Consider the following 18,008-nt stretch of genomic DNA (forward strand, 5'->3'; position numbering starts at 1 on the left):
CCTGGTGTGTTCACACAGCTAAGAGCTGGCGGGGGGAGGGGACATGGTCCGTCCTGTTTCCTGCCATTGGGGCCAGGCAGGTCAGCGTGGCTAGGTGCCCTTCCTCCTCCTCCTCCTCCTCCTGGAGCCTGGCATGAGCCGATGGGGGTGAAGGGGGGGTAGAGCCAGCCCCCCTCCCCGGGTACTTCCACCCCACAGCCTCTGTCCCCCCCCCCCCCCCCCCGAGCTGCCCCAGGGCCGGGGGTTCCTGCCACGATCCTCCCCCACCAGCCCTTGGGAGGCCCCAGCCCGCCCCCGCCCGCAGTCAGTGCCCCTCTGGCACCCCCGGGCCGGGACCAGCCGGGACCCCCCCCCGCGGGGTCACAGCCTGGCCGGGGGGGGGGGGGGCACAGAGCGGGACAAGCCACAAGCACGTGGCCAGCGACCCGGCCTGGGAGCCCCGCCCCCTCCGCGCTACTGCCCCCGAGGAGGCGCCGAGCGGAAGTGACGTCATTGCGCCCGGGCCGTGGTGTCGTCACTTCCGCGACTGCTTGGGCTTGTGGGATTGCAAAATGGCGACGATCAGCGGCGTCCGGGCAGTTGCCGGGGTGAGAGGCGCGCGGGGGTGGGCGGGACGGGCCTGGGCTCCTCCCGAGGCGGGGGGGCGCGTCAACCGGGACTGGGGGCGGGGAGTGAGGCCGGGGTCGGGCCGAGGGGGGCAGGCGGTGGAGGCTGGCGGGCGGATGGGACGGGAGGGAGGCGGGCGGGCGGAGGGCGGAGGGGAGGGCGGGATCAGGGGACGGTGGGGGGTGGGCAGGGGAGGGAGGCTGAGGGTGGGGTCAGGGTCAGGGGGCTGGGATTGGGCTGAGGCGGGGCGGGTAGGGGAAGGAGGCTGGGGTCGGGCCGAGGGGGGCAGGCGATGGAGGCTGGGGGGCGGATGGGATGGGAGGGAGGCTGGGGGCGGGCAGGGGACGGAGGCTGAGGCTGGGGGCGGGATCAGGGGGCTGGGATTGGGCTGAGGCGGGGCGGGCAGGGGAGGGAGGCTGGGGGCTGGGATTGGGCTGCGGGTGGGCAGGGGAGGGAGGCTGGGGGCGGGGTCAGGGGGCTGGGATTGGGCTGAGGCGGGGCGGGCAGGGGAGGGAGGCTGGGGGCGGGATCAGGGGGCGGGCAGGGGAGGGAGGCTGGGTGGCAGGCGGAGGGAAGGGCGGGATCAGGGGACTGGGGGTGAGCTGAAGGGGGGCGGGCAGGGGAGTGAGGCTGGGTGACGGGCTGAAGGGAGGGAGGCCGGGGCTGTGGGTTTCTTATTCTCTGCCTCTTTCCCCTGCAGGCTCTTCTGCGCACCCAGGGCCGCGGGGCCTGGAGGACCCTCAGCGCCGCCTCCGCCGCCCCCCAGCAGACACTGCGAAGCCAGGTGAGAGGCCCCCTTGGACCCACGTGCCCCAACCCGGAGTGGGGAGATGGCGCCTCCCATCCTCCCCCGCTCCCCTGGGGAACGCTGTGGGAGCAGGCGCCGGGGGAGACATGGTCCTTATTTCAGGGGGGCCAGGCGCTGCTTGGGAGAGTTTATCAGGTTCACTGCAGCTCTGCTGCCAAGTCTGGTTCCTGGCTATTCTGTTCTTAACCTATTTAGGCCCCTGTTCCGTGCTCATCACCCTAGTAGCTAAGTGCCTCTCAGTCACTCACTGAGCAATGTGCTCACATATCCCATATGTGGTGTTTGATCTCCCAGCTGCTAACGCGGGGGCTCTTCCGTGGATTTGGTTTTCAGGGGCCTGAGTCTTTCTCCAGCACAGAGTCAGATGGGGAGGGTAGCGGGTAGATGGATATTTCTCTCTATTCAAGGAGCAAAGATGCAGTGACCACAGCAGAAGAAATGAAGTGCAGAGGATGCATTAAAAAGCCACAGGAAATAACACGGAAAACACTATGTGGGATAACATGGACTCATCTGGAGAACGATGAGGCAGGGGCTGCGAGAACCATTTAGTGGCTGCTCTGTGCAATGAAAGGGTAGCCATTGGTGACTGTATCTTGAGGATAGAGCTGTGATTGTAAAGGCCCTAGTGTTGCCAACTCATGATTGTATTGTGATTCTGATAGTACCTGGTGTTTTTCTTAAAGCCCAGCACCTGATGTCAAATGTTAGCAGCTCTCATTGTGCAGAGAAGAACTTAAAATTGTGAACCCCAAATGCTCAAAATCCAGAAGGCAAAGAAAGAACCCCACATTATTATTTAAATGTTAAGACCTATTGTTTTTTAACCCATGACTTTTTGGAGCTTTGCCCTGGGTTTTTGAATGCTTGGGGCTGGCAGTACAGAAGTCCAGAGAGGATAATTACAAGTCCTGACGTGGAGTTTACATATGGGGAGAGATTGCAAAAGCTCGGTCTGTTTAGTCTAGGAAGAAGAAGACCTATAGGGACTTGACTGATGGGATTTATGACTTCTTGTGGAAGTTGGTTAGTGCCTTTTTTTTAAACTTCGTCTCATGGGTCACTGAATATTAATGACAGGTAAATTTAGAACAAATAAAAAGAAATTTTTTATACAGAACGTAGCTAAATAATTTATAGACACATAGGGTCAAGGTCAGATTTTTAAAAGGGCTGGCTAAGCTTGTAACTAAGACCATTCTGTAGAAGTTTGTGCTGAAATGGAGTAATAAAATCCCATGCTTCAGGACATTAACTGATCACTACAGTTATTAGGACGGGATATTTTGCCCTATATACAACAGTGGCCAGGTGTACTAAGTGTAGTAAGTGAAGGCAATGTAGTAAGTAAAGGCCTAATGAAGGCCCAGTATGAGGCCTGAACCAAACTAAAGTAATGGTCAAGACTTTGCTAATATGAAGCAAAGTTAAGCTGTGAGCAAGAGGCAGGCCCTGCTCACAGAAGTTGGCAAGGAAAGGGCTGATGTTGCATAGTTACAGCATAAACATGGTACCAAGACACACTATACCGGAACATTCCACAGATAACATGGAACAGGCCGACCCATCCCAATGACAGGGGCAAAAGGGTAAAATGATGGATAGAGTTGTTTTAATTGAACCAACAGGTACAAGGTGAGAGGCGGCACCTTATTACGTAGAGGGGTTGTACCTTGCTACGTAGAGGGGTTGCACCTCAATACGTCAAGAGTGATGTGTAACTTGTTTGTACCTGTGTATAAGAATGTGTCCCTGGGGTGGTGTCTTTGTCCGGCTGAGGGGGCAGTGGAAAGTCCCGCCACTGAGCTGAGTCCATTGCCGAGCGGCACTTTCTAGCAGTATGCCCGGTAGACTAAGTAATCTACGGGGAACTGAAATTGTGTCAGGGTCGCAATAAACCTGGCCGAGGGGCCTTTGTATCTTAGTAGACTCTGTGGTTATTGGGGGTTCTCGTCGGGTTTGCTGGGTCAGCTATCTGCGCAGAGCTGGGGTAGCACACAGAGGGAACACACGCACGCAGCCGAGTGATATCAACAGGAGAAAGCAGAAGCACCACACCGGTAGCCTCTCACAACACTAAGATTTTTCATCTTCCTTTAAAGCATCAGGTGTTGGCTGATGTAGGAGTGGATGGAGTAATGGTCTCCTGTGTTAAATATGGGTGCCCCGGTAGTCTTTGTCTCTTTCTCCATCGTGGGATGAGGAAAAGTTTATACAAAATCTCCATCTCAAGTGCTTGTTCTCTGACTCTTTAGCTTGTGATGCCTGTTGACTGACATTAACTGTAACTCTTATATATAAAGACACCCGTTAATTTTGTATATGGGTGAATGTCAGGTGGTTTAAATTAAAGGTAAAGCTGTCTCCTGGGTACAGGGAACAAATACCATGCAACCTCTGACCCTCTGTGCTACTTTCAAGTAGCAAGCTTTGGCCTGCGCATTGGGTCTTATCTGATTTAATCCATCAGAGAGAGTTTCATGGGGGAACTGAATGTTGCTACAGAGAGTCTTAAGTCAGTTTCTTCTGGAAGATTCCTGTATTCTCCTTCATCAGAGGCCAGGTGTTTCCCAGAGACATTGACCAACAGAGAGGGTCTTAGCAGCTCCCATTCACCCTTTGACCATTATAAGGACTCAAATCCTGGTACCAGCTCCACCAAGGGGATTGTCCCTGAGCATACCTGTGAGATCTAACGGCATTGATGACCCCCAATATTTTGAGAATGGCAATTCTCATCTTGCTGTTTCTGGCAGTAGCGTGAGAGCCACCTCTGACTGGGCTTGCTCTCTCAGAAGAGGTGGGTGCAGTATTGCAGATAGGGAATGCACTGTCCCACTCTTGTTGAGTGATATTGTGTAGGATGGTGGCAGGAGAATTAACGCCTCTCTATTTCCTGTTCCAGACAGAGAAACATGAAGGGATGTTCAAGGTCACCATGCTGCCTGGAGATGGGGTTGGCCCAGAGCTCATGCATTCTGTCAAAGAGGTGTTCAAGGTAATAGCCACTTACTCCTCATTGAGACTGAGGGGGAGATGGAGAAATGACGTAATGGCAGGAGTTGTCTTGCAAGGCAGCTGGATTGTGTATGTGGCTCCCGCCATATCCAGGCGGGACTGTTCTCTTCCCCTTGCTCCCAGACGGTTGTGGATGGATAAAGCCATTTTAGTTCTTAAACCCTTTTCTGTAAGTTAATTGAAGCTCAATTCACTTCTTCTCTTTAGTGCTGAGGTAGGGTTCTAGACTGAGAATCCTGGAGGATGATGTCCCCTGTTCTCCCCAGAACAGGTTCAACATGGGTAGCAACCATGCCAAGCTTCCCACATATACCCCAGTGTGCACTGACCCTAACCTGCAAGGGTCCATTTTGAAGAGTGAGAAGATGAGTTCAGTTTCTCTATCCCAGTCAATCCTTGTGTCTCTGATGTGACTGCCGAAAAAATCTCGTACCTGTTGTGGCGGTGGGTCTGATGTGGATGCTTGAGTCATCTACACCAGTTGTGTTAGGGGTTACAATGCTGTTGTTGCTCAAATGTTTGGAACCCTCTTAACTGTGTTTTAACCATACTCCCAATCCATCCTACAGTCCTGCCCTGACCAAGGGAGTAGCACAGATTGGGGACAAATTTAAAACACAGATAGACACTGGCTTTGTTACAAGACAAACCTGCTTTAAACCATGGCAGGAGCAACTGTCATAAATGAATCTCCTGACATGGAGGCAGTTGTATAAAGTCTCATCTGCACTATACTAAGAGACTGGACTGAGATCTGGGATCTAAGTAGTCATCAGATGGCAGAAACTTTCATTCGGAAAAATAATTTAAAATATTTCATGATTGGACACACACAAGGAAATGACTGAATCTCTCGTAGTAGCTGTTAGGTTACTGGTCACCTCCCTTTGGAAAAAGAATCCAACTCCAGAGGAATGGCTCAAAAAATATAGGAGGTGGTTGTTATGGAAAAATGAGTACACCAGTTACGTACCCAGAAAACTAGCCAGAGGGCAAATAGATACTTTGGTATTTGGTTATCGTTTATTAAATACTCAAAATACATTCGCTTTCTAAAAAACCAGCACACCTCTCCAATTTTTTTGAATGTTAATATTTGATAGACATGCCTGGTTTGTTAAATATGCGTAAGCAGAGAATTCACTCAACTTAATAAAATCACTGAAAATGACAAGTCCTGAGTAGTGTCAAGATGCTCTCTCTAACAATGTAACACCCTGTTAGAGAGACCCATTGTTTATATTTCAGTATAATGTTTATCTAAACCAAAGTTCAGTGTTGTGATGATTATTGTCTGTGTCTGATAGTTACATGCCTAGGATTTGTAAACCTGTTATAACTTCCTAAACAAAGACATAGTTTCAAAAACAACAGCATTTCACTATGAATCTGGAGCTGGATTGAATAAGTGACCTAGAGATCAGAGGTTCTGATCCCTAAAACCATCCAGTCCCCTCCTCCTCCTCCCAATACACACCATCCTCAGCCTATGCTCAGAGAGGAACCAGACACTTGAAGGTGAAAGGCTCCGTGTCCCAATCTCCTCATCCACCCAGTCACCAAGCTCATTTTGGCTAATACATATAAAGAGATTTAATGAACAGCCTCTGAACTCTTGACATCTGTGTCTGTATTGGGCAGGCTGCTGGCGTCCCTGTGGAGTTTGACGAGCACCACCTGAGCGAAGTGCAGAACATGGCGTCAGAGGAAAAACTGGATGAGGTTGTCGACTCTATGAAGCAGAGTAAAGTGGCCATTATAGGTATGGGATGGTGGCAGCTCACTGACTGCATCTGTCAGGTGTACACGGATCTTTGCCCACTCCATGCTATAGAATCTCCCCCAGCCTCCAAACCGCGCTTTCAGACTGCGGGGCTTTTTGTGGGCTGATGATTGGAGAAGGAAATCTGGTGCCAGTTTTCCTGATTTCTATCTCCAGCTCTGTGACCTGGAGAGGCTCACGTAACTTCCGTGCCTCAGTTTCTCATCTGTAAAATGAGACTGGTACTTATCATCTGACCAGCTGGGGAGTCTCAGGACCATTCTGACCCTTGGATGGAAAGTGTTTGGCATGTTTAGTAATAAAAAGGGGACACTGAGGGTTTGTGACACTTTGGTGCAGGTAGATGAGGTGCTTCTAGGGTAATCTTACTGCCTCCCCACACAAGGGGGGTCATGCTGCTGTCGCGTGTCAAGATGGGAAGGAGCAGAACAGCTTTTAGCTTTCTCTGCTCTGATGTGTTTCATACACCCGGGATCCCAGAGCACTTTGCCCAATGCCAGATCCACTGTGGTAGTGCAAGATCTGTGTAAAGCAGACTCAGCAGCCGTAATGCACTTAGCAGTGGCTCATACAGTGCAGGACCACTTTATCTTACGTAGTATCTTCTGTACAAACTAGCCTATGTTGGCTTCTAGATCTGATACGAGGGCACTGCAGCTTGGAATGTTAGACCCTGCTGATGGCTGAGGGAGTATCGGGCAGGACACCGGAATTGTGCCAGATTCTTTAAACAGTGCCTGGGGATTTCAGTCTTCTTCCCAGAAGTTGCCAAGGGTAGTTGTAGTAGTCTGGGTGGTCTTGTCTCCTCCAGCCAGCACTCCTAGTATCATCCTAGAGTCCTAGATTTTAAGGCCCGACAGGACCACTATGATGATTTAGGTTGACTCATTCATGATGCAGGGCAGAAACCTTCACCCAGTGATTCTTACATAGAGCACCTTAGGGCTCAGATTTAAACACAAATCTTTTAGAATGAGAGCCAGTCTCTATGTAAAGACTTCAAGTGATGGAGGATTTCCCACATCCGTTGGTGAGCTGTTCCAACGGGGAATTACTCTGACTGCTAAAAAATTGCATCTTATTTCCAGCTTGAATTTGTTTAGTTCCAACTTCCAGGCGTTAGATCTTGTTCTACCTTTGTTTGCTAGATAAAGAGCCCGCTAGTATCTGATGTCTTCTCTATGTATAAGAACTTATAGATGGAGATCAATTTGCCTCTTAATCTTGTCTTCAGTAAATTAAATAGATTCAGCTTCTAAATATCCCGTGGAACTCTTTGCCAGAGGATGTTGTGAAGGCCAAGACTATAACAGGGTTAAAAAAAACCTAGATAAATTCATGGAGGACGGGTCCATCAATGGCTATTAGCCAGGCTGGGCAGGGATGGTACCACTAGCCTCTGTTTGCCAGAAGCTGGGAATGGGTGACAGGGGATGGATCACTTGATGATAACCTGTTCTGTTCATTCCCTCTGGGGCACCTGGCATTGGCCACTGTCAGAAGACAAGTATCGGGGGTAGCCGTGTTAGTCTGTATCTACAAAAACAACAAGGAGTCTGGTGGCACCTTAAAGACTAACAGATTTATTTGGGCATAAGCTTTTGTGGGTAAAAAACCCACTTCTTTGGATGCATAGAGTGAAAGTTCCAGATGCAGGCATTAGATACTGACCCATGGAGAGCAGGGAGTTGCTTCGCAAGTGGAGAACCAGTGTTGACAGGAGACGGGATCCTGAGCTACATGGACCTTTGGTCTCACCCAGTCTGGCTGTTCTTGTGTTATCCTGACCAGGCATAAGTTCAGATTCTGCTGTGAGACTGGATCACATAATATGTGGCCCAGAGGTACCAAGGGGCCGGACCCCAGTGAACTCTGCGCATGTTGTGCAGCACAGTAAGCTCCTTCCGCAAGGGTAGAAACCAAATCCCCTTTCATCCCCCATGTGCCATGCTGTGGGGTCCGAGGGTTTATAGTAGCTGGTAGTTGATTTTGTACATGTGCTTTCTTACCACTTATGCTGACAGTTCTGTCATTACAGGAAAGATCCACACTCCCATGGAGTACAAAGGAGAACTGGCTTCCTATGACATGAGGCTCAGGTGTGTTTCTGTCTTGCATGTTCAAAGCCCCTGCACGTCAACAGAAGTCAGTAAGAAATCTCCTACTGCAAACGAGCTATTCAGGGTGTTCTGGACACCTCATTTATGAATGACATTCAGGCACTAAGTGCAGGGCAGGGGTGAAGTTCATGGGTTATCAGAGCACAAAAAGGCATCTGCAAAATCTTCACTGGCCAGACACTTTGTTTTTCTTACTCATGATCCATTGACTGTGCTTCTTGCCGTGTCTTGGAGATCCTCCAGGAAAAGTCGGTAGGTGGGGTTCGGGATGACGGTTTATGGACACGTCTCACAGAGGGCCCAAGAGGCGTCACTGGAGAAGGGAAATGGGATTAGCAAGTGACCAGCAACAGGGGCTAGGCTTGTATGGAAGAGTCTCTCTTTAAAATTCTGATCAAGACGGGTCTGTACCATCGCACGGGATTTATTACTGGCCTGGAGGTGGGAAGAAATCTCCTGATCCTGCTGTTCCTCTCACAGGCGCAAGTTAGACCTGTTCGCCAACGTTGTCCACGTGAACAGTTTACCTGGTTTTAAAACACGGCACAACAACTTGGATCTTGTGATCATCCGGGAGCAGACGGAGGGGGAGTACAGCTCTCTGGAACATGAGGTAGGGGAGCCTCTGTCCTGCACCCCATCCCTTTCTGTGCCATACGGGCAGGCCAGTTCCGGGCCTTGTATCTGGTACTTCCCTGATGGCACAGCATTAGGCCTTGGTGAGTTTCCCTGTCCTTGTGGCCTCGTCCTCGCAGAGTTTGGCTCACACCCTGCTTGAGTGGTGGTGTTAGGAGGAGCGTGGGGATATGGGGAAGAGCCATCCTGTGTGATGTGGGTGTTTGGAGGGACAGGCTGAAAAGGAGAAGATGCTTGTAACTAGACTGTGTGACAGCCAAGGGGGTGAAGAGGGGCTAGAACTATCTACAAGGACTGGAAGTGTGTAAAGCCCAAGTAGGAAGCAGGATCAGTGTGGAGTCAGGAGCTGTAACCAGGAGTGGTGGCGTGACTCCAGGGAAAGGAAAAAGGCCAGGGACTGGGAGAAGCTTCCTGCCAGCGTTTGGCTGGAGAATGGTCTGCCAAGGAGAAGTGGTGCTTTGGGGGACATACTAGTCTGGTCAGAGCCCTGGAGAAAAGACTCTCAGGGCCGATTCCACAGTGATGCCTGAGGAGCTAGGCGGCCTTGAGTTCCTCAGGGGCCTCTCCCTATGGGGTCACGTGTTTGCTCGAGGGGATGCACTACATCTCTTCCTCTACTTTCCCCAAAGGCATCAGACGGGGAGTTAAACTCCACTTCCCTTGGAGCCTGAGCCTGGGGTCAGTCCAGGGGCGATAGCTGCAGGCAGTGCCATGCAGGCTGGCGGGGCTGAGTGGGATCTCCTCGTTGGAGATCCCACTCAGCATCCAGCTGTGGCAGAGCACAGGGTTGTGTGGCACCTGGTCCAGCACAACCAGAGCCGCTAATGGGTTTCCGTCAATGTTCAGAGCGTGAAGGGAGTCATTGAGTGCCTGAAGATCATCACCCGGGACAAGTCGCAGCGCATCGCCAAATTCGCCTTTGACTACGCCACCAAGAAAGGGCGTTCAAAGGTCACAGCAGTGCACAAAGCCAACATCATGTGAGTGCGATGAGACGGGTCCGATAGCACAGGGACCAAAGTGGGTGTCTAGCAGTTATGGGATACGCAGCAGCTGCCACCCAGGAGCTCTTTGAAGTCCCCTCTCTGTCTCCTGGAAGAGCCTTTCCGTGCAACTCGGAGTTGAGTGATGTTGACGCTTCCTTGGCATTAGTGCTCTTTGCACGTGCTTAAAACACCAGCATGGGTGTAACTGAGAGCCCAGCAGTGAGACAGTCGGGCCTGGCCGTGTGGCTGCAGGGTGTTGACTGGGAGGGTGAGATGCTTGTTCACTCTCTGGGTGAAATCCTGGCCTCATGGAATTCATTGGCAGAACTCCCACTGACTTCACCTCTGTCTATCATCCATACACCTACATCGGTGGGTGCAGCGCGACCTGCCCGTCTCTGAGCCGCTCTGGGTTCAGTTCAGACAGTGAGCGTTTTGAGAGGAACGGTCAGAAAGCGTGTTGGGTGGCTGAGTCCGTCGGGAAGCCAGGGCAGCCTGGAGTCTGTCACAGTGAATGTCTGTTGCTCTCTTTTCTCAGGAAGCTGGGAGATGGGCTCTTCCTCCGGTGCTGTGAAGAGGTGGCAGAATTGTATCCCAAGATCAAATTCGACACCATGATCATTGACAATTGCTGTATGCAGGTAAGAATGGCTGGCGGTCCCATCCCCTGGGGCACCCCTCTGGTGCTGATCTTCTGCTTGAGCAAAGCAGGTAAAGAACCTAGCTTGGTAGCCAGCAAGCTCAGGTGCCACTTGGAATGCTGTCTGTGACCTGCCTTGTGAGGGGCGCAGTGTTCACTGGGCTGTCAGATCACCTTGTATCATGTTCTGTGTCGTGCACATGGACTCGTAGCGCCTTCCTTTCGGGGCTGTGCCAGGAGCTGTAGGTGCCCAGCACCTCTGGTGATCAGCCCCTCGGGAATAATTCCAGATAATCCCATCTTGCAGAATTCTGCTTGCCTGCAGGAGTGATTCTGACAGATGAGTAAATTCTCTGTTTCACCATCGGTCCCCCCAGGAAAGCTTGGAGGTACCCAGGGTTTGCAGGCTGGTCCTTCTCAATGACAGTTTTGCCAGGTTTCTCTGATTTTCTTTCTGAGAGCGCGTAGGATCTCAGCCCTGGCGGTGGGATGTGTGGGTGGGTGGCTTTATTTCAGTAATATTCCCAGTGCCTGTTGGTCCTCGGCTGCTCGGGCTCTGGGAGCAGCCACTCATCTTGCTTCTGTACCCTGGGGACTCTTGAGGCAAATACACTGTCATCTCAGTTCTCCTCTCAGCCCCGTGCGGCTGCCGAACCTGGGTGCGTCCCAAGAAGATTGTTTGCCTATTAATGCCCAGGCACTAATCTGTGAAGGTCATTGCTTAGGCCCCTTGTTGGCCAGCCTGGGGCATGGGGAGATCTGCCCCTTTGGGTGACCCCATCAGCACTGGTGTGCCCCGAAGTGCTGCAGAGTAAGCTAGCCCACGCTGATCTGTAGCAGGGGAGGGAATGGTCTCATGCACGTCTACTTCTGTTCCCCTCGGCGTAGCTGGTGCAGAACCCCCACCAGTTCGATGTCCTGGTCATGCCAAACCTGTATGGAAACATCATTGATAACCTGGCTGCTGGCTTGGTGGGAGGCGCCGGCATGGTTCCCGGGGAGAGTTACAGTGCCGAGTACGCCGTGTTTGAGATGGTAAGGGACCTAGCTCTGCCACAGCTTCTGTGTCCCACTCGGGTGACTTCCCTTGCTCATCCCCTCTCCCAGTTGCTTTGTTCCCTGGCTTCTGTCGTCTTCCCTGTCTCCTACCACTGGGCCAGGAGATCCAGAGAGCCCCTCCCAGGATGGGGCTGGACGGCACCCCCCCACACACTCCCCCCACCCCTTCCCCCACACACTCCCCCCACCCCTTCCCCCACACACACACCACGGCAGCAGTGTAGAACATGGTCTGATTGTGGTTCTCTTCACACAGGGTGCTCGCCATCCCTTTGCTCAGGCCGTGGGCAGGAACATTGCCAATCCCACTGCCATGCTGCTCTCCGCCGCCAACATGCTGCGGCATCTCAAGTAGGTGCTTGTTCTCAGATGTGCGCATGCTGCATTACGTGTGGAGGGAGGGAGAGGGGGGCAGGGCATGCCGGTCTCTGGGGGGGCAAGCCAGGGGGGCGGGTGTGAATTCCACTGGCATACACGGGGCTGGAACTAAAACGTTTGTTCTTTTTGCTAGCTTGGAATATCACTCCAATGTGATCTCCGATGCGGTGAAGAGGGTGATTAAAGTCGGTAAAGTGAGTACCAGGCAGCCCTGAGCCCTTACCTCTTGCCTGTCCTGGTCCAGAGCTCCCGGCGTATCTGCTTCCTTTCTGGAGCCTGCTGGCTGGGACTTCTCTCTGCTCCTGTCCCCGTGAGGGGGAAGCAGCGCAGTGTTTGCCACTGGGTTGAGACTGTAGGGGAATTCCTTAGCCCGGGACTGGCCTTGCGTAGCGTGGGGACTCACTGCACCAGAACAGACTGATTCTCAGGCCCTGTTCCACTCTTCTGTGTCGTTCTTACCTGCCCCAGACCGATTTCCTGTTGTGACGGCGGTGGAGATGTTTGGGCCCCACCCCAGGGGAGTTCTTGGGTAGAGTTCACTCTTCTCAGGAGAAATCAGATCCCCAGGCAGAGGTCATCTCCATGGCCAGGTTATCAAAGCTTCCACTGAGCCAGGCCGGCCAACTCGTTTGGGCTGTCTGCGTTTGTAGAACGGGACGCAGTTTGTAGAGGTTGCTGTGTTAGTGTCTCGCTCCCTGCTCGTCTTCACGCCTGATGCTGCTAGTCCCTGCTGGCTGTGGGGGCTTGGCGCTCGTTAGTGTCTATTCCAGTTTGCAGCAGGGCTGTGGGGGGAGCGCAGGAGGTTTTCAGAAGGGGGATCGGGAGCTGGGGGAAGCTGCTTTGCTGTCACCATGTTTCCTTTCCCATCTTGTGTTCGTTTCCCTGGGTTCACATCCACGTTTCTCCCTTTTTGTTTCTCCCCCTCCCTGTGTTGGATTTTTAGGTTCGGACGCGGGACATGGGCGGTTACTCCACCACCTCGGACTTCATCAAGTCTGTGATTGACAACCTGCACCCACACTATGGTGTCTAGGTCCCCACCTGAGTGTGGGAGTTCCTTGGACTTCACTCTGATCTCCGGCACCATTTCTAGTGTACAAACAGAATGGACCTTTCTCGCCCTGCTCCCACCCCTAGGGGCAAACCTGTATCATGTCCCCCACTCTTGGGCTGCTGGAGCCAGCCCGCCTGAAACCGCAACCCGAAGGGGGAAGGGACTCGCCTCTCCCCCAGCCCAGTTGTCAGTTACCAACCTCAGTCATGGTCAGATGGGTCACCACAAAGAGATGTGGTCTGAGTGCAGGATTGGGAGCCTGGGGTCTGATCCTGGCTCTCCCACGGGTTCATTGTGCAGCCTGGGGCGAGCCAGTTCACCTCTCTGTGCAGTAGGGATAGCGCTCGCCACCCTACACTGCAGAGGAGTTCAGGGTCAGCTAGGTCACCTTTGTACAGTGCTTTGAAGCTGGGAGGGGACAGCCTAAATATTCCACTGCTGCTCCAGCTAAGGCCCCCCTGCAGTGTGGCTGACCGGGGCTGTCACGTCCACGTGCTCTCGTCTCGTCCCTCATTGCTGCTGCAGGAGCATCTGCCTACTCCAGAGGGGCTTTGCCGTAGCTTGGGACCATCTGGGGTGGAGACCCCTGTCCACAGAGTGACAAATGACGTCTAGTATTGGCTTGGAGTGAAGTAGAATTTCATCCCTGTTAATCTGAACAGATGGAAAGTAGGAAATTTCAGTCTCTCCTGGTGTGTGTGTGTGGGGGGGGGGTGGAAGTTTTTAACTCTGTGTTCTCCTAACTTCATCCCCCTCCCAAGGGACGATGCTTTCCCCACTCTGTTAGCAATAAAATTCAGCACTGACCTTGGAAAGAAGTCTTAGGCACTGACCAGAGCTCGAGGGCAGCAGGCCTAGCCCGCTCCTCCCAGATCAGAATGGCCCCACACAGGTAGGCTGACACTCCAGGACACGTTGATGTTTCCAGCTGACGCAACCATCCTTGGGGCCTGTACCTCCAGGCTGCTTCTCCTTACGTCCTGCCAACCAGCCTCCCTGCCGAAACTCCAGCCCTTCCCTCAGGCTGGCTGCTGGGCAGTGCTCTAGGCCGGTTCGCCTGCCCCATGGGGTGCACTTCAGAGCAGAGTGCAGTCCCCATTACTGCAGCATCGTCCTGCCTGTCGTGCACCCTGCCGCCCATCGTCGTTCCCTGCAACTCAGCGTGTGCTGGGCAGCCTTCCCCTTGCATTCATATGGGGCTAAGCCGTGGGTTGCACCTGGGAGAGGCAGGGGGGTTATGAAGAGCGCGGGGCTCTGCAGTGACTTGTCACATTCCCCGAGAGCAGAGCAGCTTCCCTAGCCAGGCCTGTCTAAGGAAGAAGAGGCCCAGGCCCTGCGTGCTGTGCATGGGCAGCATGTTTAAAATGTGGCGTGAATGACGCGCTTGCTGCTTTGCATGCATGGTGTGCACTGGTGTCATTGACACGCCGGATGCCAGCACCTCCCTGCGCAGGCAGTCCTGCTCAAACACTTACACCCACACGTGCTTGTACACTAGTGGGAGCTTCTGAAACACTGGGCCTAACAGTGAAGTCCTGCAGGGTTAAGGAGACCATGACCTCTTCCCTGGGTAGAATTCCAGCTGGGCCGGGGTGGGGTCTGGCTGTGGGGGAGACCGGAAGGACCCGAACAGCAAGGCTGCAGGTAGCTTGTAGGTGATGGATTAGGCAGGCAGAGCTGGGCCAGGCATGCACCTCCGGGCTCTCCGGCCCCTATCGCGGTGCTGGGCCGCTGCCGTGCGGGCTGGGAGCACACTTCAGGAAATGGAAAATGTATTTATTGGGCTTTGTACTAATACTCATGAATAAATTATCACACTCTCCCCTCCCTCCCTGCCTCCTCGCAGGTGCTGCGTGTCTCCGTGAGTCCTAGTTTCAGCCCTGCATGCGGGGCTTTCCCCAGCACACGTTACTGGGCACGGCACGAGGCACCCGCGGCCCTGCCCTGGTAGGCCATTGCAGGAGCCACATCGCTCCAGAGAGAGAACCCGGCCATGCTGAGCCCTGAGCGGGGGGAGGGAGGGACTTGGCCCCAGCAGGAGGGGAGCTCCAGAAGCGGGCTTTTTTCCTGGTGGCTGGAGGCGAAAGCATTGCCTCAGGGAGCCAGCTGAGGGTGGAGCACGTCTGGGCCTCTGCGCAGGTCATAAGGATTGGCCTAATACCTCTGCTATGTAGCGATTCCTTCCAAGGGGGGGGGGGGGGGGTGGCCCAGGAGTAGGAGAGCCTGGTACGCTCCGTCCCTGGAGTTCTGTGCCTGCCGTTTAGCAAGTGTGCACTGTGTGTGCAGGTGTCGAACATGCACCTAGGACCCTGGTCACAGATCAGAACCCCAGGGTGCCTGGTGCTGTACACAGAACAAAGAGATGGTTCCTGCCCATCTACAACCAGGCAGGTGGGGAATACAAGGAACCAATGAGAGAGTATTGATAGGCAGTGGTATCCGTGCCCCAGCCTCCTAACCAGTGTCGCGGGATTTCTTTTGTTGGCGTCCCATCGAAGGAGCGATGTGGAGGAGGAGGTGGTTGGTTTTGTGGCTGTTTCACAGGGACCTCTTAAGGGTGAGGGCAGCAGAAGACAGAGCAGGCCAGGGCGCCTTTGAAAATGTAGTGCTGGGTGCTGAGCTCATGGGCTGATTGGCGGCAGGAGCTGCTCCCTCGCTAGCGAATGGGATGATCGGTTGGTGGGGACAGGCTGAGAAGGGCCTTGCTGTGCCAGAGGAGGGCTGGGAAGAGAGGAAAATGGGCCCCAGCTGCACTCTGCCTGGGTCAGGGGGGCAAGAGGGTGTGGGTGGAGGCTGGAGAGAAGGGCCTGGCAGGGGGGAGAGAGCCGGGGTGGGAATGGAAGAGGAAGGCTGAGAGGGCGGAGTTGGGTGGGCAGCAGATGGCAACAGCAGTGAGGAGAGAAGAGGCAGGAGCAGGAGAGAAGTCCAACACCCCCACCACAGGGAGCGCGAGCAGGGAGCCCGCTGCAGAGGCTGCATCAGCCAGAGGGACTCAGGTGTCCTGTGCTCCAGGCCGGCTGCCCACTCAGCAGCTTTGCCCGGGGGGGGGGGCAAGATGAGCCTGTTCAGACACTGGGACCAGTCAAAGCGGGGGCCGTCAGCTGCACCCGCCGCTGCCTGCCTCCGACTCCCTGCTGGGCTCCCCTCCCGTCTCTCTGGTACTTTATTTAGCCTGATGAAGATAGATGTCAGCCTGCAAAGCCCCTGTGTTTCCCCTACTACAGCCCTGGGGCAGCGCAGTCGGAGCCCGGGACGCGGTGGGGGGAATTGCTGAGTAGCTCAAACGGATGGTAACTGGCCTTGTTGCGGTTTGAAAAGGTTCGTACCAGCCCCTCAGGAAGGTGGTGCCCAGAGATGGGTGAGGTAGGATCAGAGTGAGCGAGCCAACACTGACACACCCCTAGGCCTGCCCTCCCTCCCAGGGCCAGTGGGTTTCTGGCCAGCCTGGTTTCCAGTCTCCAGCAATGAGGCTTGTGTCTCTTCTCACTTCCACGGGCAGGAAGAGCTACTCCTAGTGCTCGGCCTCAGCTGCCCCCTTCATCCAATAGCATGTAGACCACGCTAGCTCGCCAGGAGAATTCGCCCGTCGGCCTAGCTCCCACCTCGCGGGGAGGTGACGGACCCAGGCTGCCGGGAGAACCCTCCTGTGGGCAGAGGTCGTAGCTACTGTGAAGTGCTGTAGTGGCACACGTGTAGACAAGGGGTCAGCAAAGCTGGAGCTAGATCTTGGATTGCTCTAGCTAAGTCGATTCTCCCAGTCGCTCCCTGCCCCCCCAAGCGAGGCCTGACCATATCCTTGCTCTGCCCTGACGCTTGGCAGATGCAGCTCACAAGTATGTTACAGTTTTTTGCTCCTGTACCAAGAGCGCCAGCACCTCTGTTCCCCAAGAGTTCGGTGGGGTTTAAATGCTTGAGGGCAGGGTGGGCAAGGGTTAGAGTGTGATGGGACTGGAGGAGAGCTGCTGGGCACAGAGGAAGGCAACACTAGGTGGGCAGAAGACGGGGCAGGGGTTAGCATGGCAACCTGAGAGCAGGCGTTTGTGAATGCTTGCCTGGGGGGATGCTGGTTTCCATAGCGTGTGGGGGAGGCAGGCGCTGGGTTTACCTGCATGTGCCCAGCTTAATCGTGTGTCTCTGCCCATGTTTCTATTCGTGCTCGGGCTGATGGGCTCATGGCTCTGTCCTCACAGGTGTTTGTGGCTCCTACCCATTTAGTCCCCTCTGAGAGTGTCATTAACAGGCTGCGGTCTTCCCCTGCAGGCAGTGTCCTGCAGCAGTAGCGAGCCAGGCCCTGACAGTGGCCCTTTCCCCTCCGCCCTTCGCGATAGGGCTCTTTATCATCACCCCAAGCTGTTTGGCGGTGGTGGCTTGTCCCTGGTGGCGAGCCTGGGCCCAGCCCTACGCTGCTGGGAGTGGTTCTGCAGCTGGGCAGAACGCTGCCAGGCTAAGGGGCGATGTCTAAACGGATGGAGGAGCAGCCCCGAGCGTGGGGGAAAGCCCGGCCCGCAGCAGGCCCAGTTTCGAAAGGCCTGGCCCCAGGGCAGGGCTCACCGCAGAGGCGAAGGCGGCTGGCAGAGCACACGGGCTGGAACGCTCAGAGGGCCCCTGCAGCGTACCCGTCTGGGCCGTGCTAACAGGCCCCACCCCTCTCGTTGCAGGTGCGGACGGCAGACATGGGCGGATACGCCACGTCCCTCGACTTCACCCAGGCTGTGATTGGAGCCCTGGCTGACTAGGCCCCGCAGAGGCTGCAGTTCCTCCCGTGCTCCTGCTTGCTAATCCTCCCGGCTTTGAATCCAGCTGCCTGGTAATTTATTGCCTTCAAGGGGGAGCGTCCCCGTGCACTGGCCTGTCTGTGTCATGCACAATAAAGCAGTCTGCTGGCCACATCTCTTGCTGGGGGTTTCTGCCAGGAGGGGG

General features: G+C 54.5%; 1 protein-coding gene across 2 annotated transcripts; it reads left to right on the top strand.

Moving 5' to 3' along the window:
- The first annotated feature begins 431 nt into the window (after window positions 1-431).
- IDH3B (isocitrate dehydrogenase (NAD(+)) 3 non-catalytic subunit beta) lies at window positions 432-17,975 on the top strand. Of its 2 annotated transcripts, none has more exons than XM_065598478.1 (12): window positions 432-587; window positions 1,307-1,390; window positions 4,320-4,412; window positions 6,074-6,194; window positions 8,254-8,314; window positions 8,816-8,948; window positions 9,818-9,951; window positions 10,496-10,598; window positions 11,486-11,632; window positions 11,913-12,007; window positions 12,168-12,228; window positions 17,747-17,975. In XM_065598478.1, exons 1-12 carry the CDS (start codon window positions 552-554, stop codon window positions 17,822-17,824), a joined length of 1,146 nt encoding a protein of 381 aa, XP_065454550.1. In that variant the 5' UTR covers window positions 432-551; the 3' UTR covers window positions 17,825-17,975. The 2 variants fall into 2 exon arrangements, with proteins under 2 accessions (XP_065454550.1, XP_065454549.1); XM_065598477.1 differs by lacking the exon at window positions 17,747-17,975 and adding an exon at window positions 12,978-14,915.
- Window positions 17,976-18,008: the final 33 nt, after the last annotated feature.

The sequence above is a fragment of the Chrysemys picta genome, chromosome 5 (genome assembly GCF_011386835.1).
Source record: "Chrysemys picta bellii isolate R12L10 chromosome 5, ASM1138683v2, whole genome shotgun sequence".
Lineage (NCBI taxonomy): Eukaryota > Metazoa > Chordata > Testudines > Emydidae > Chrysemys > Chrysemys picta.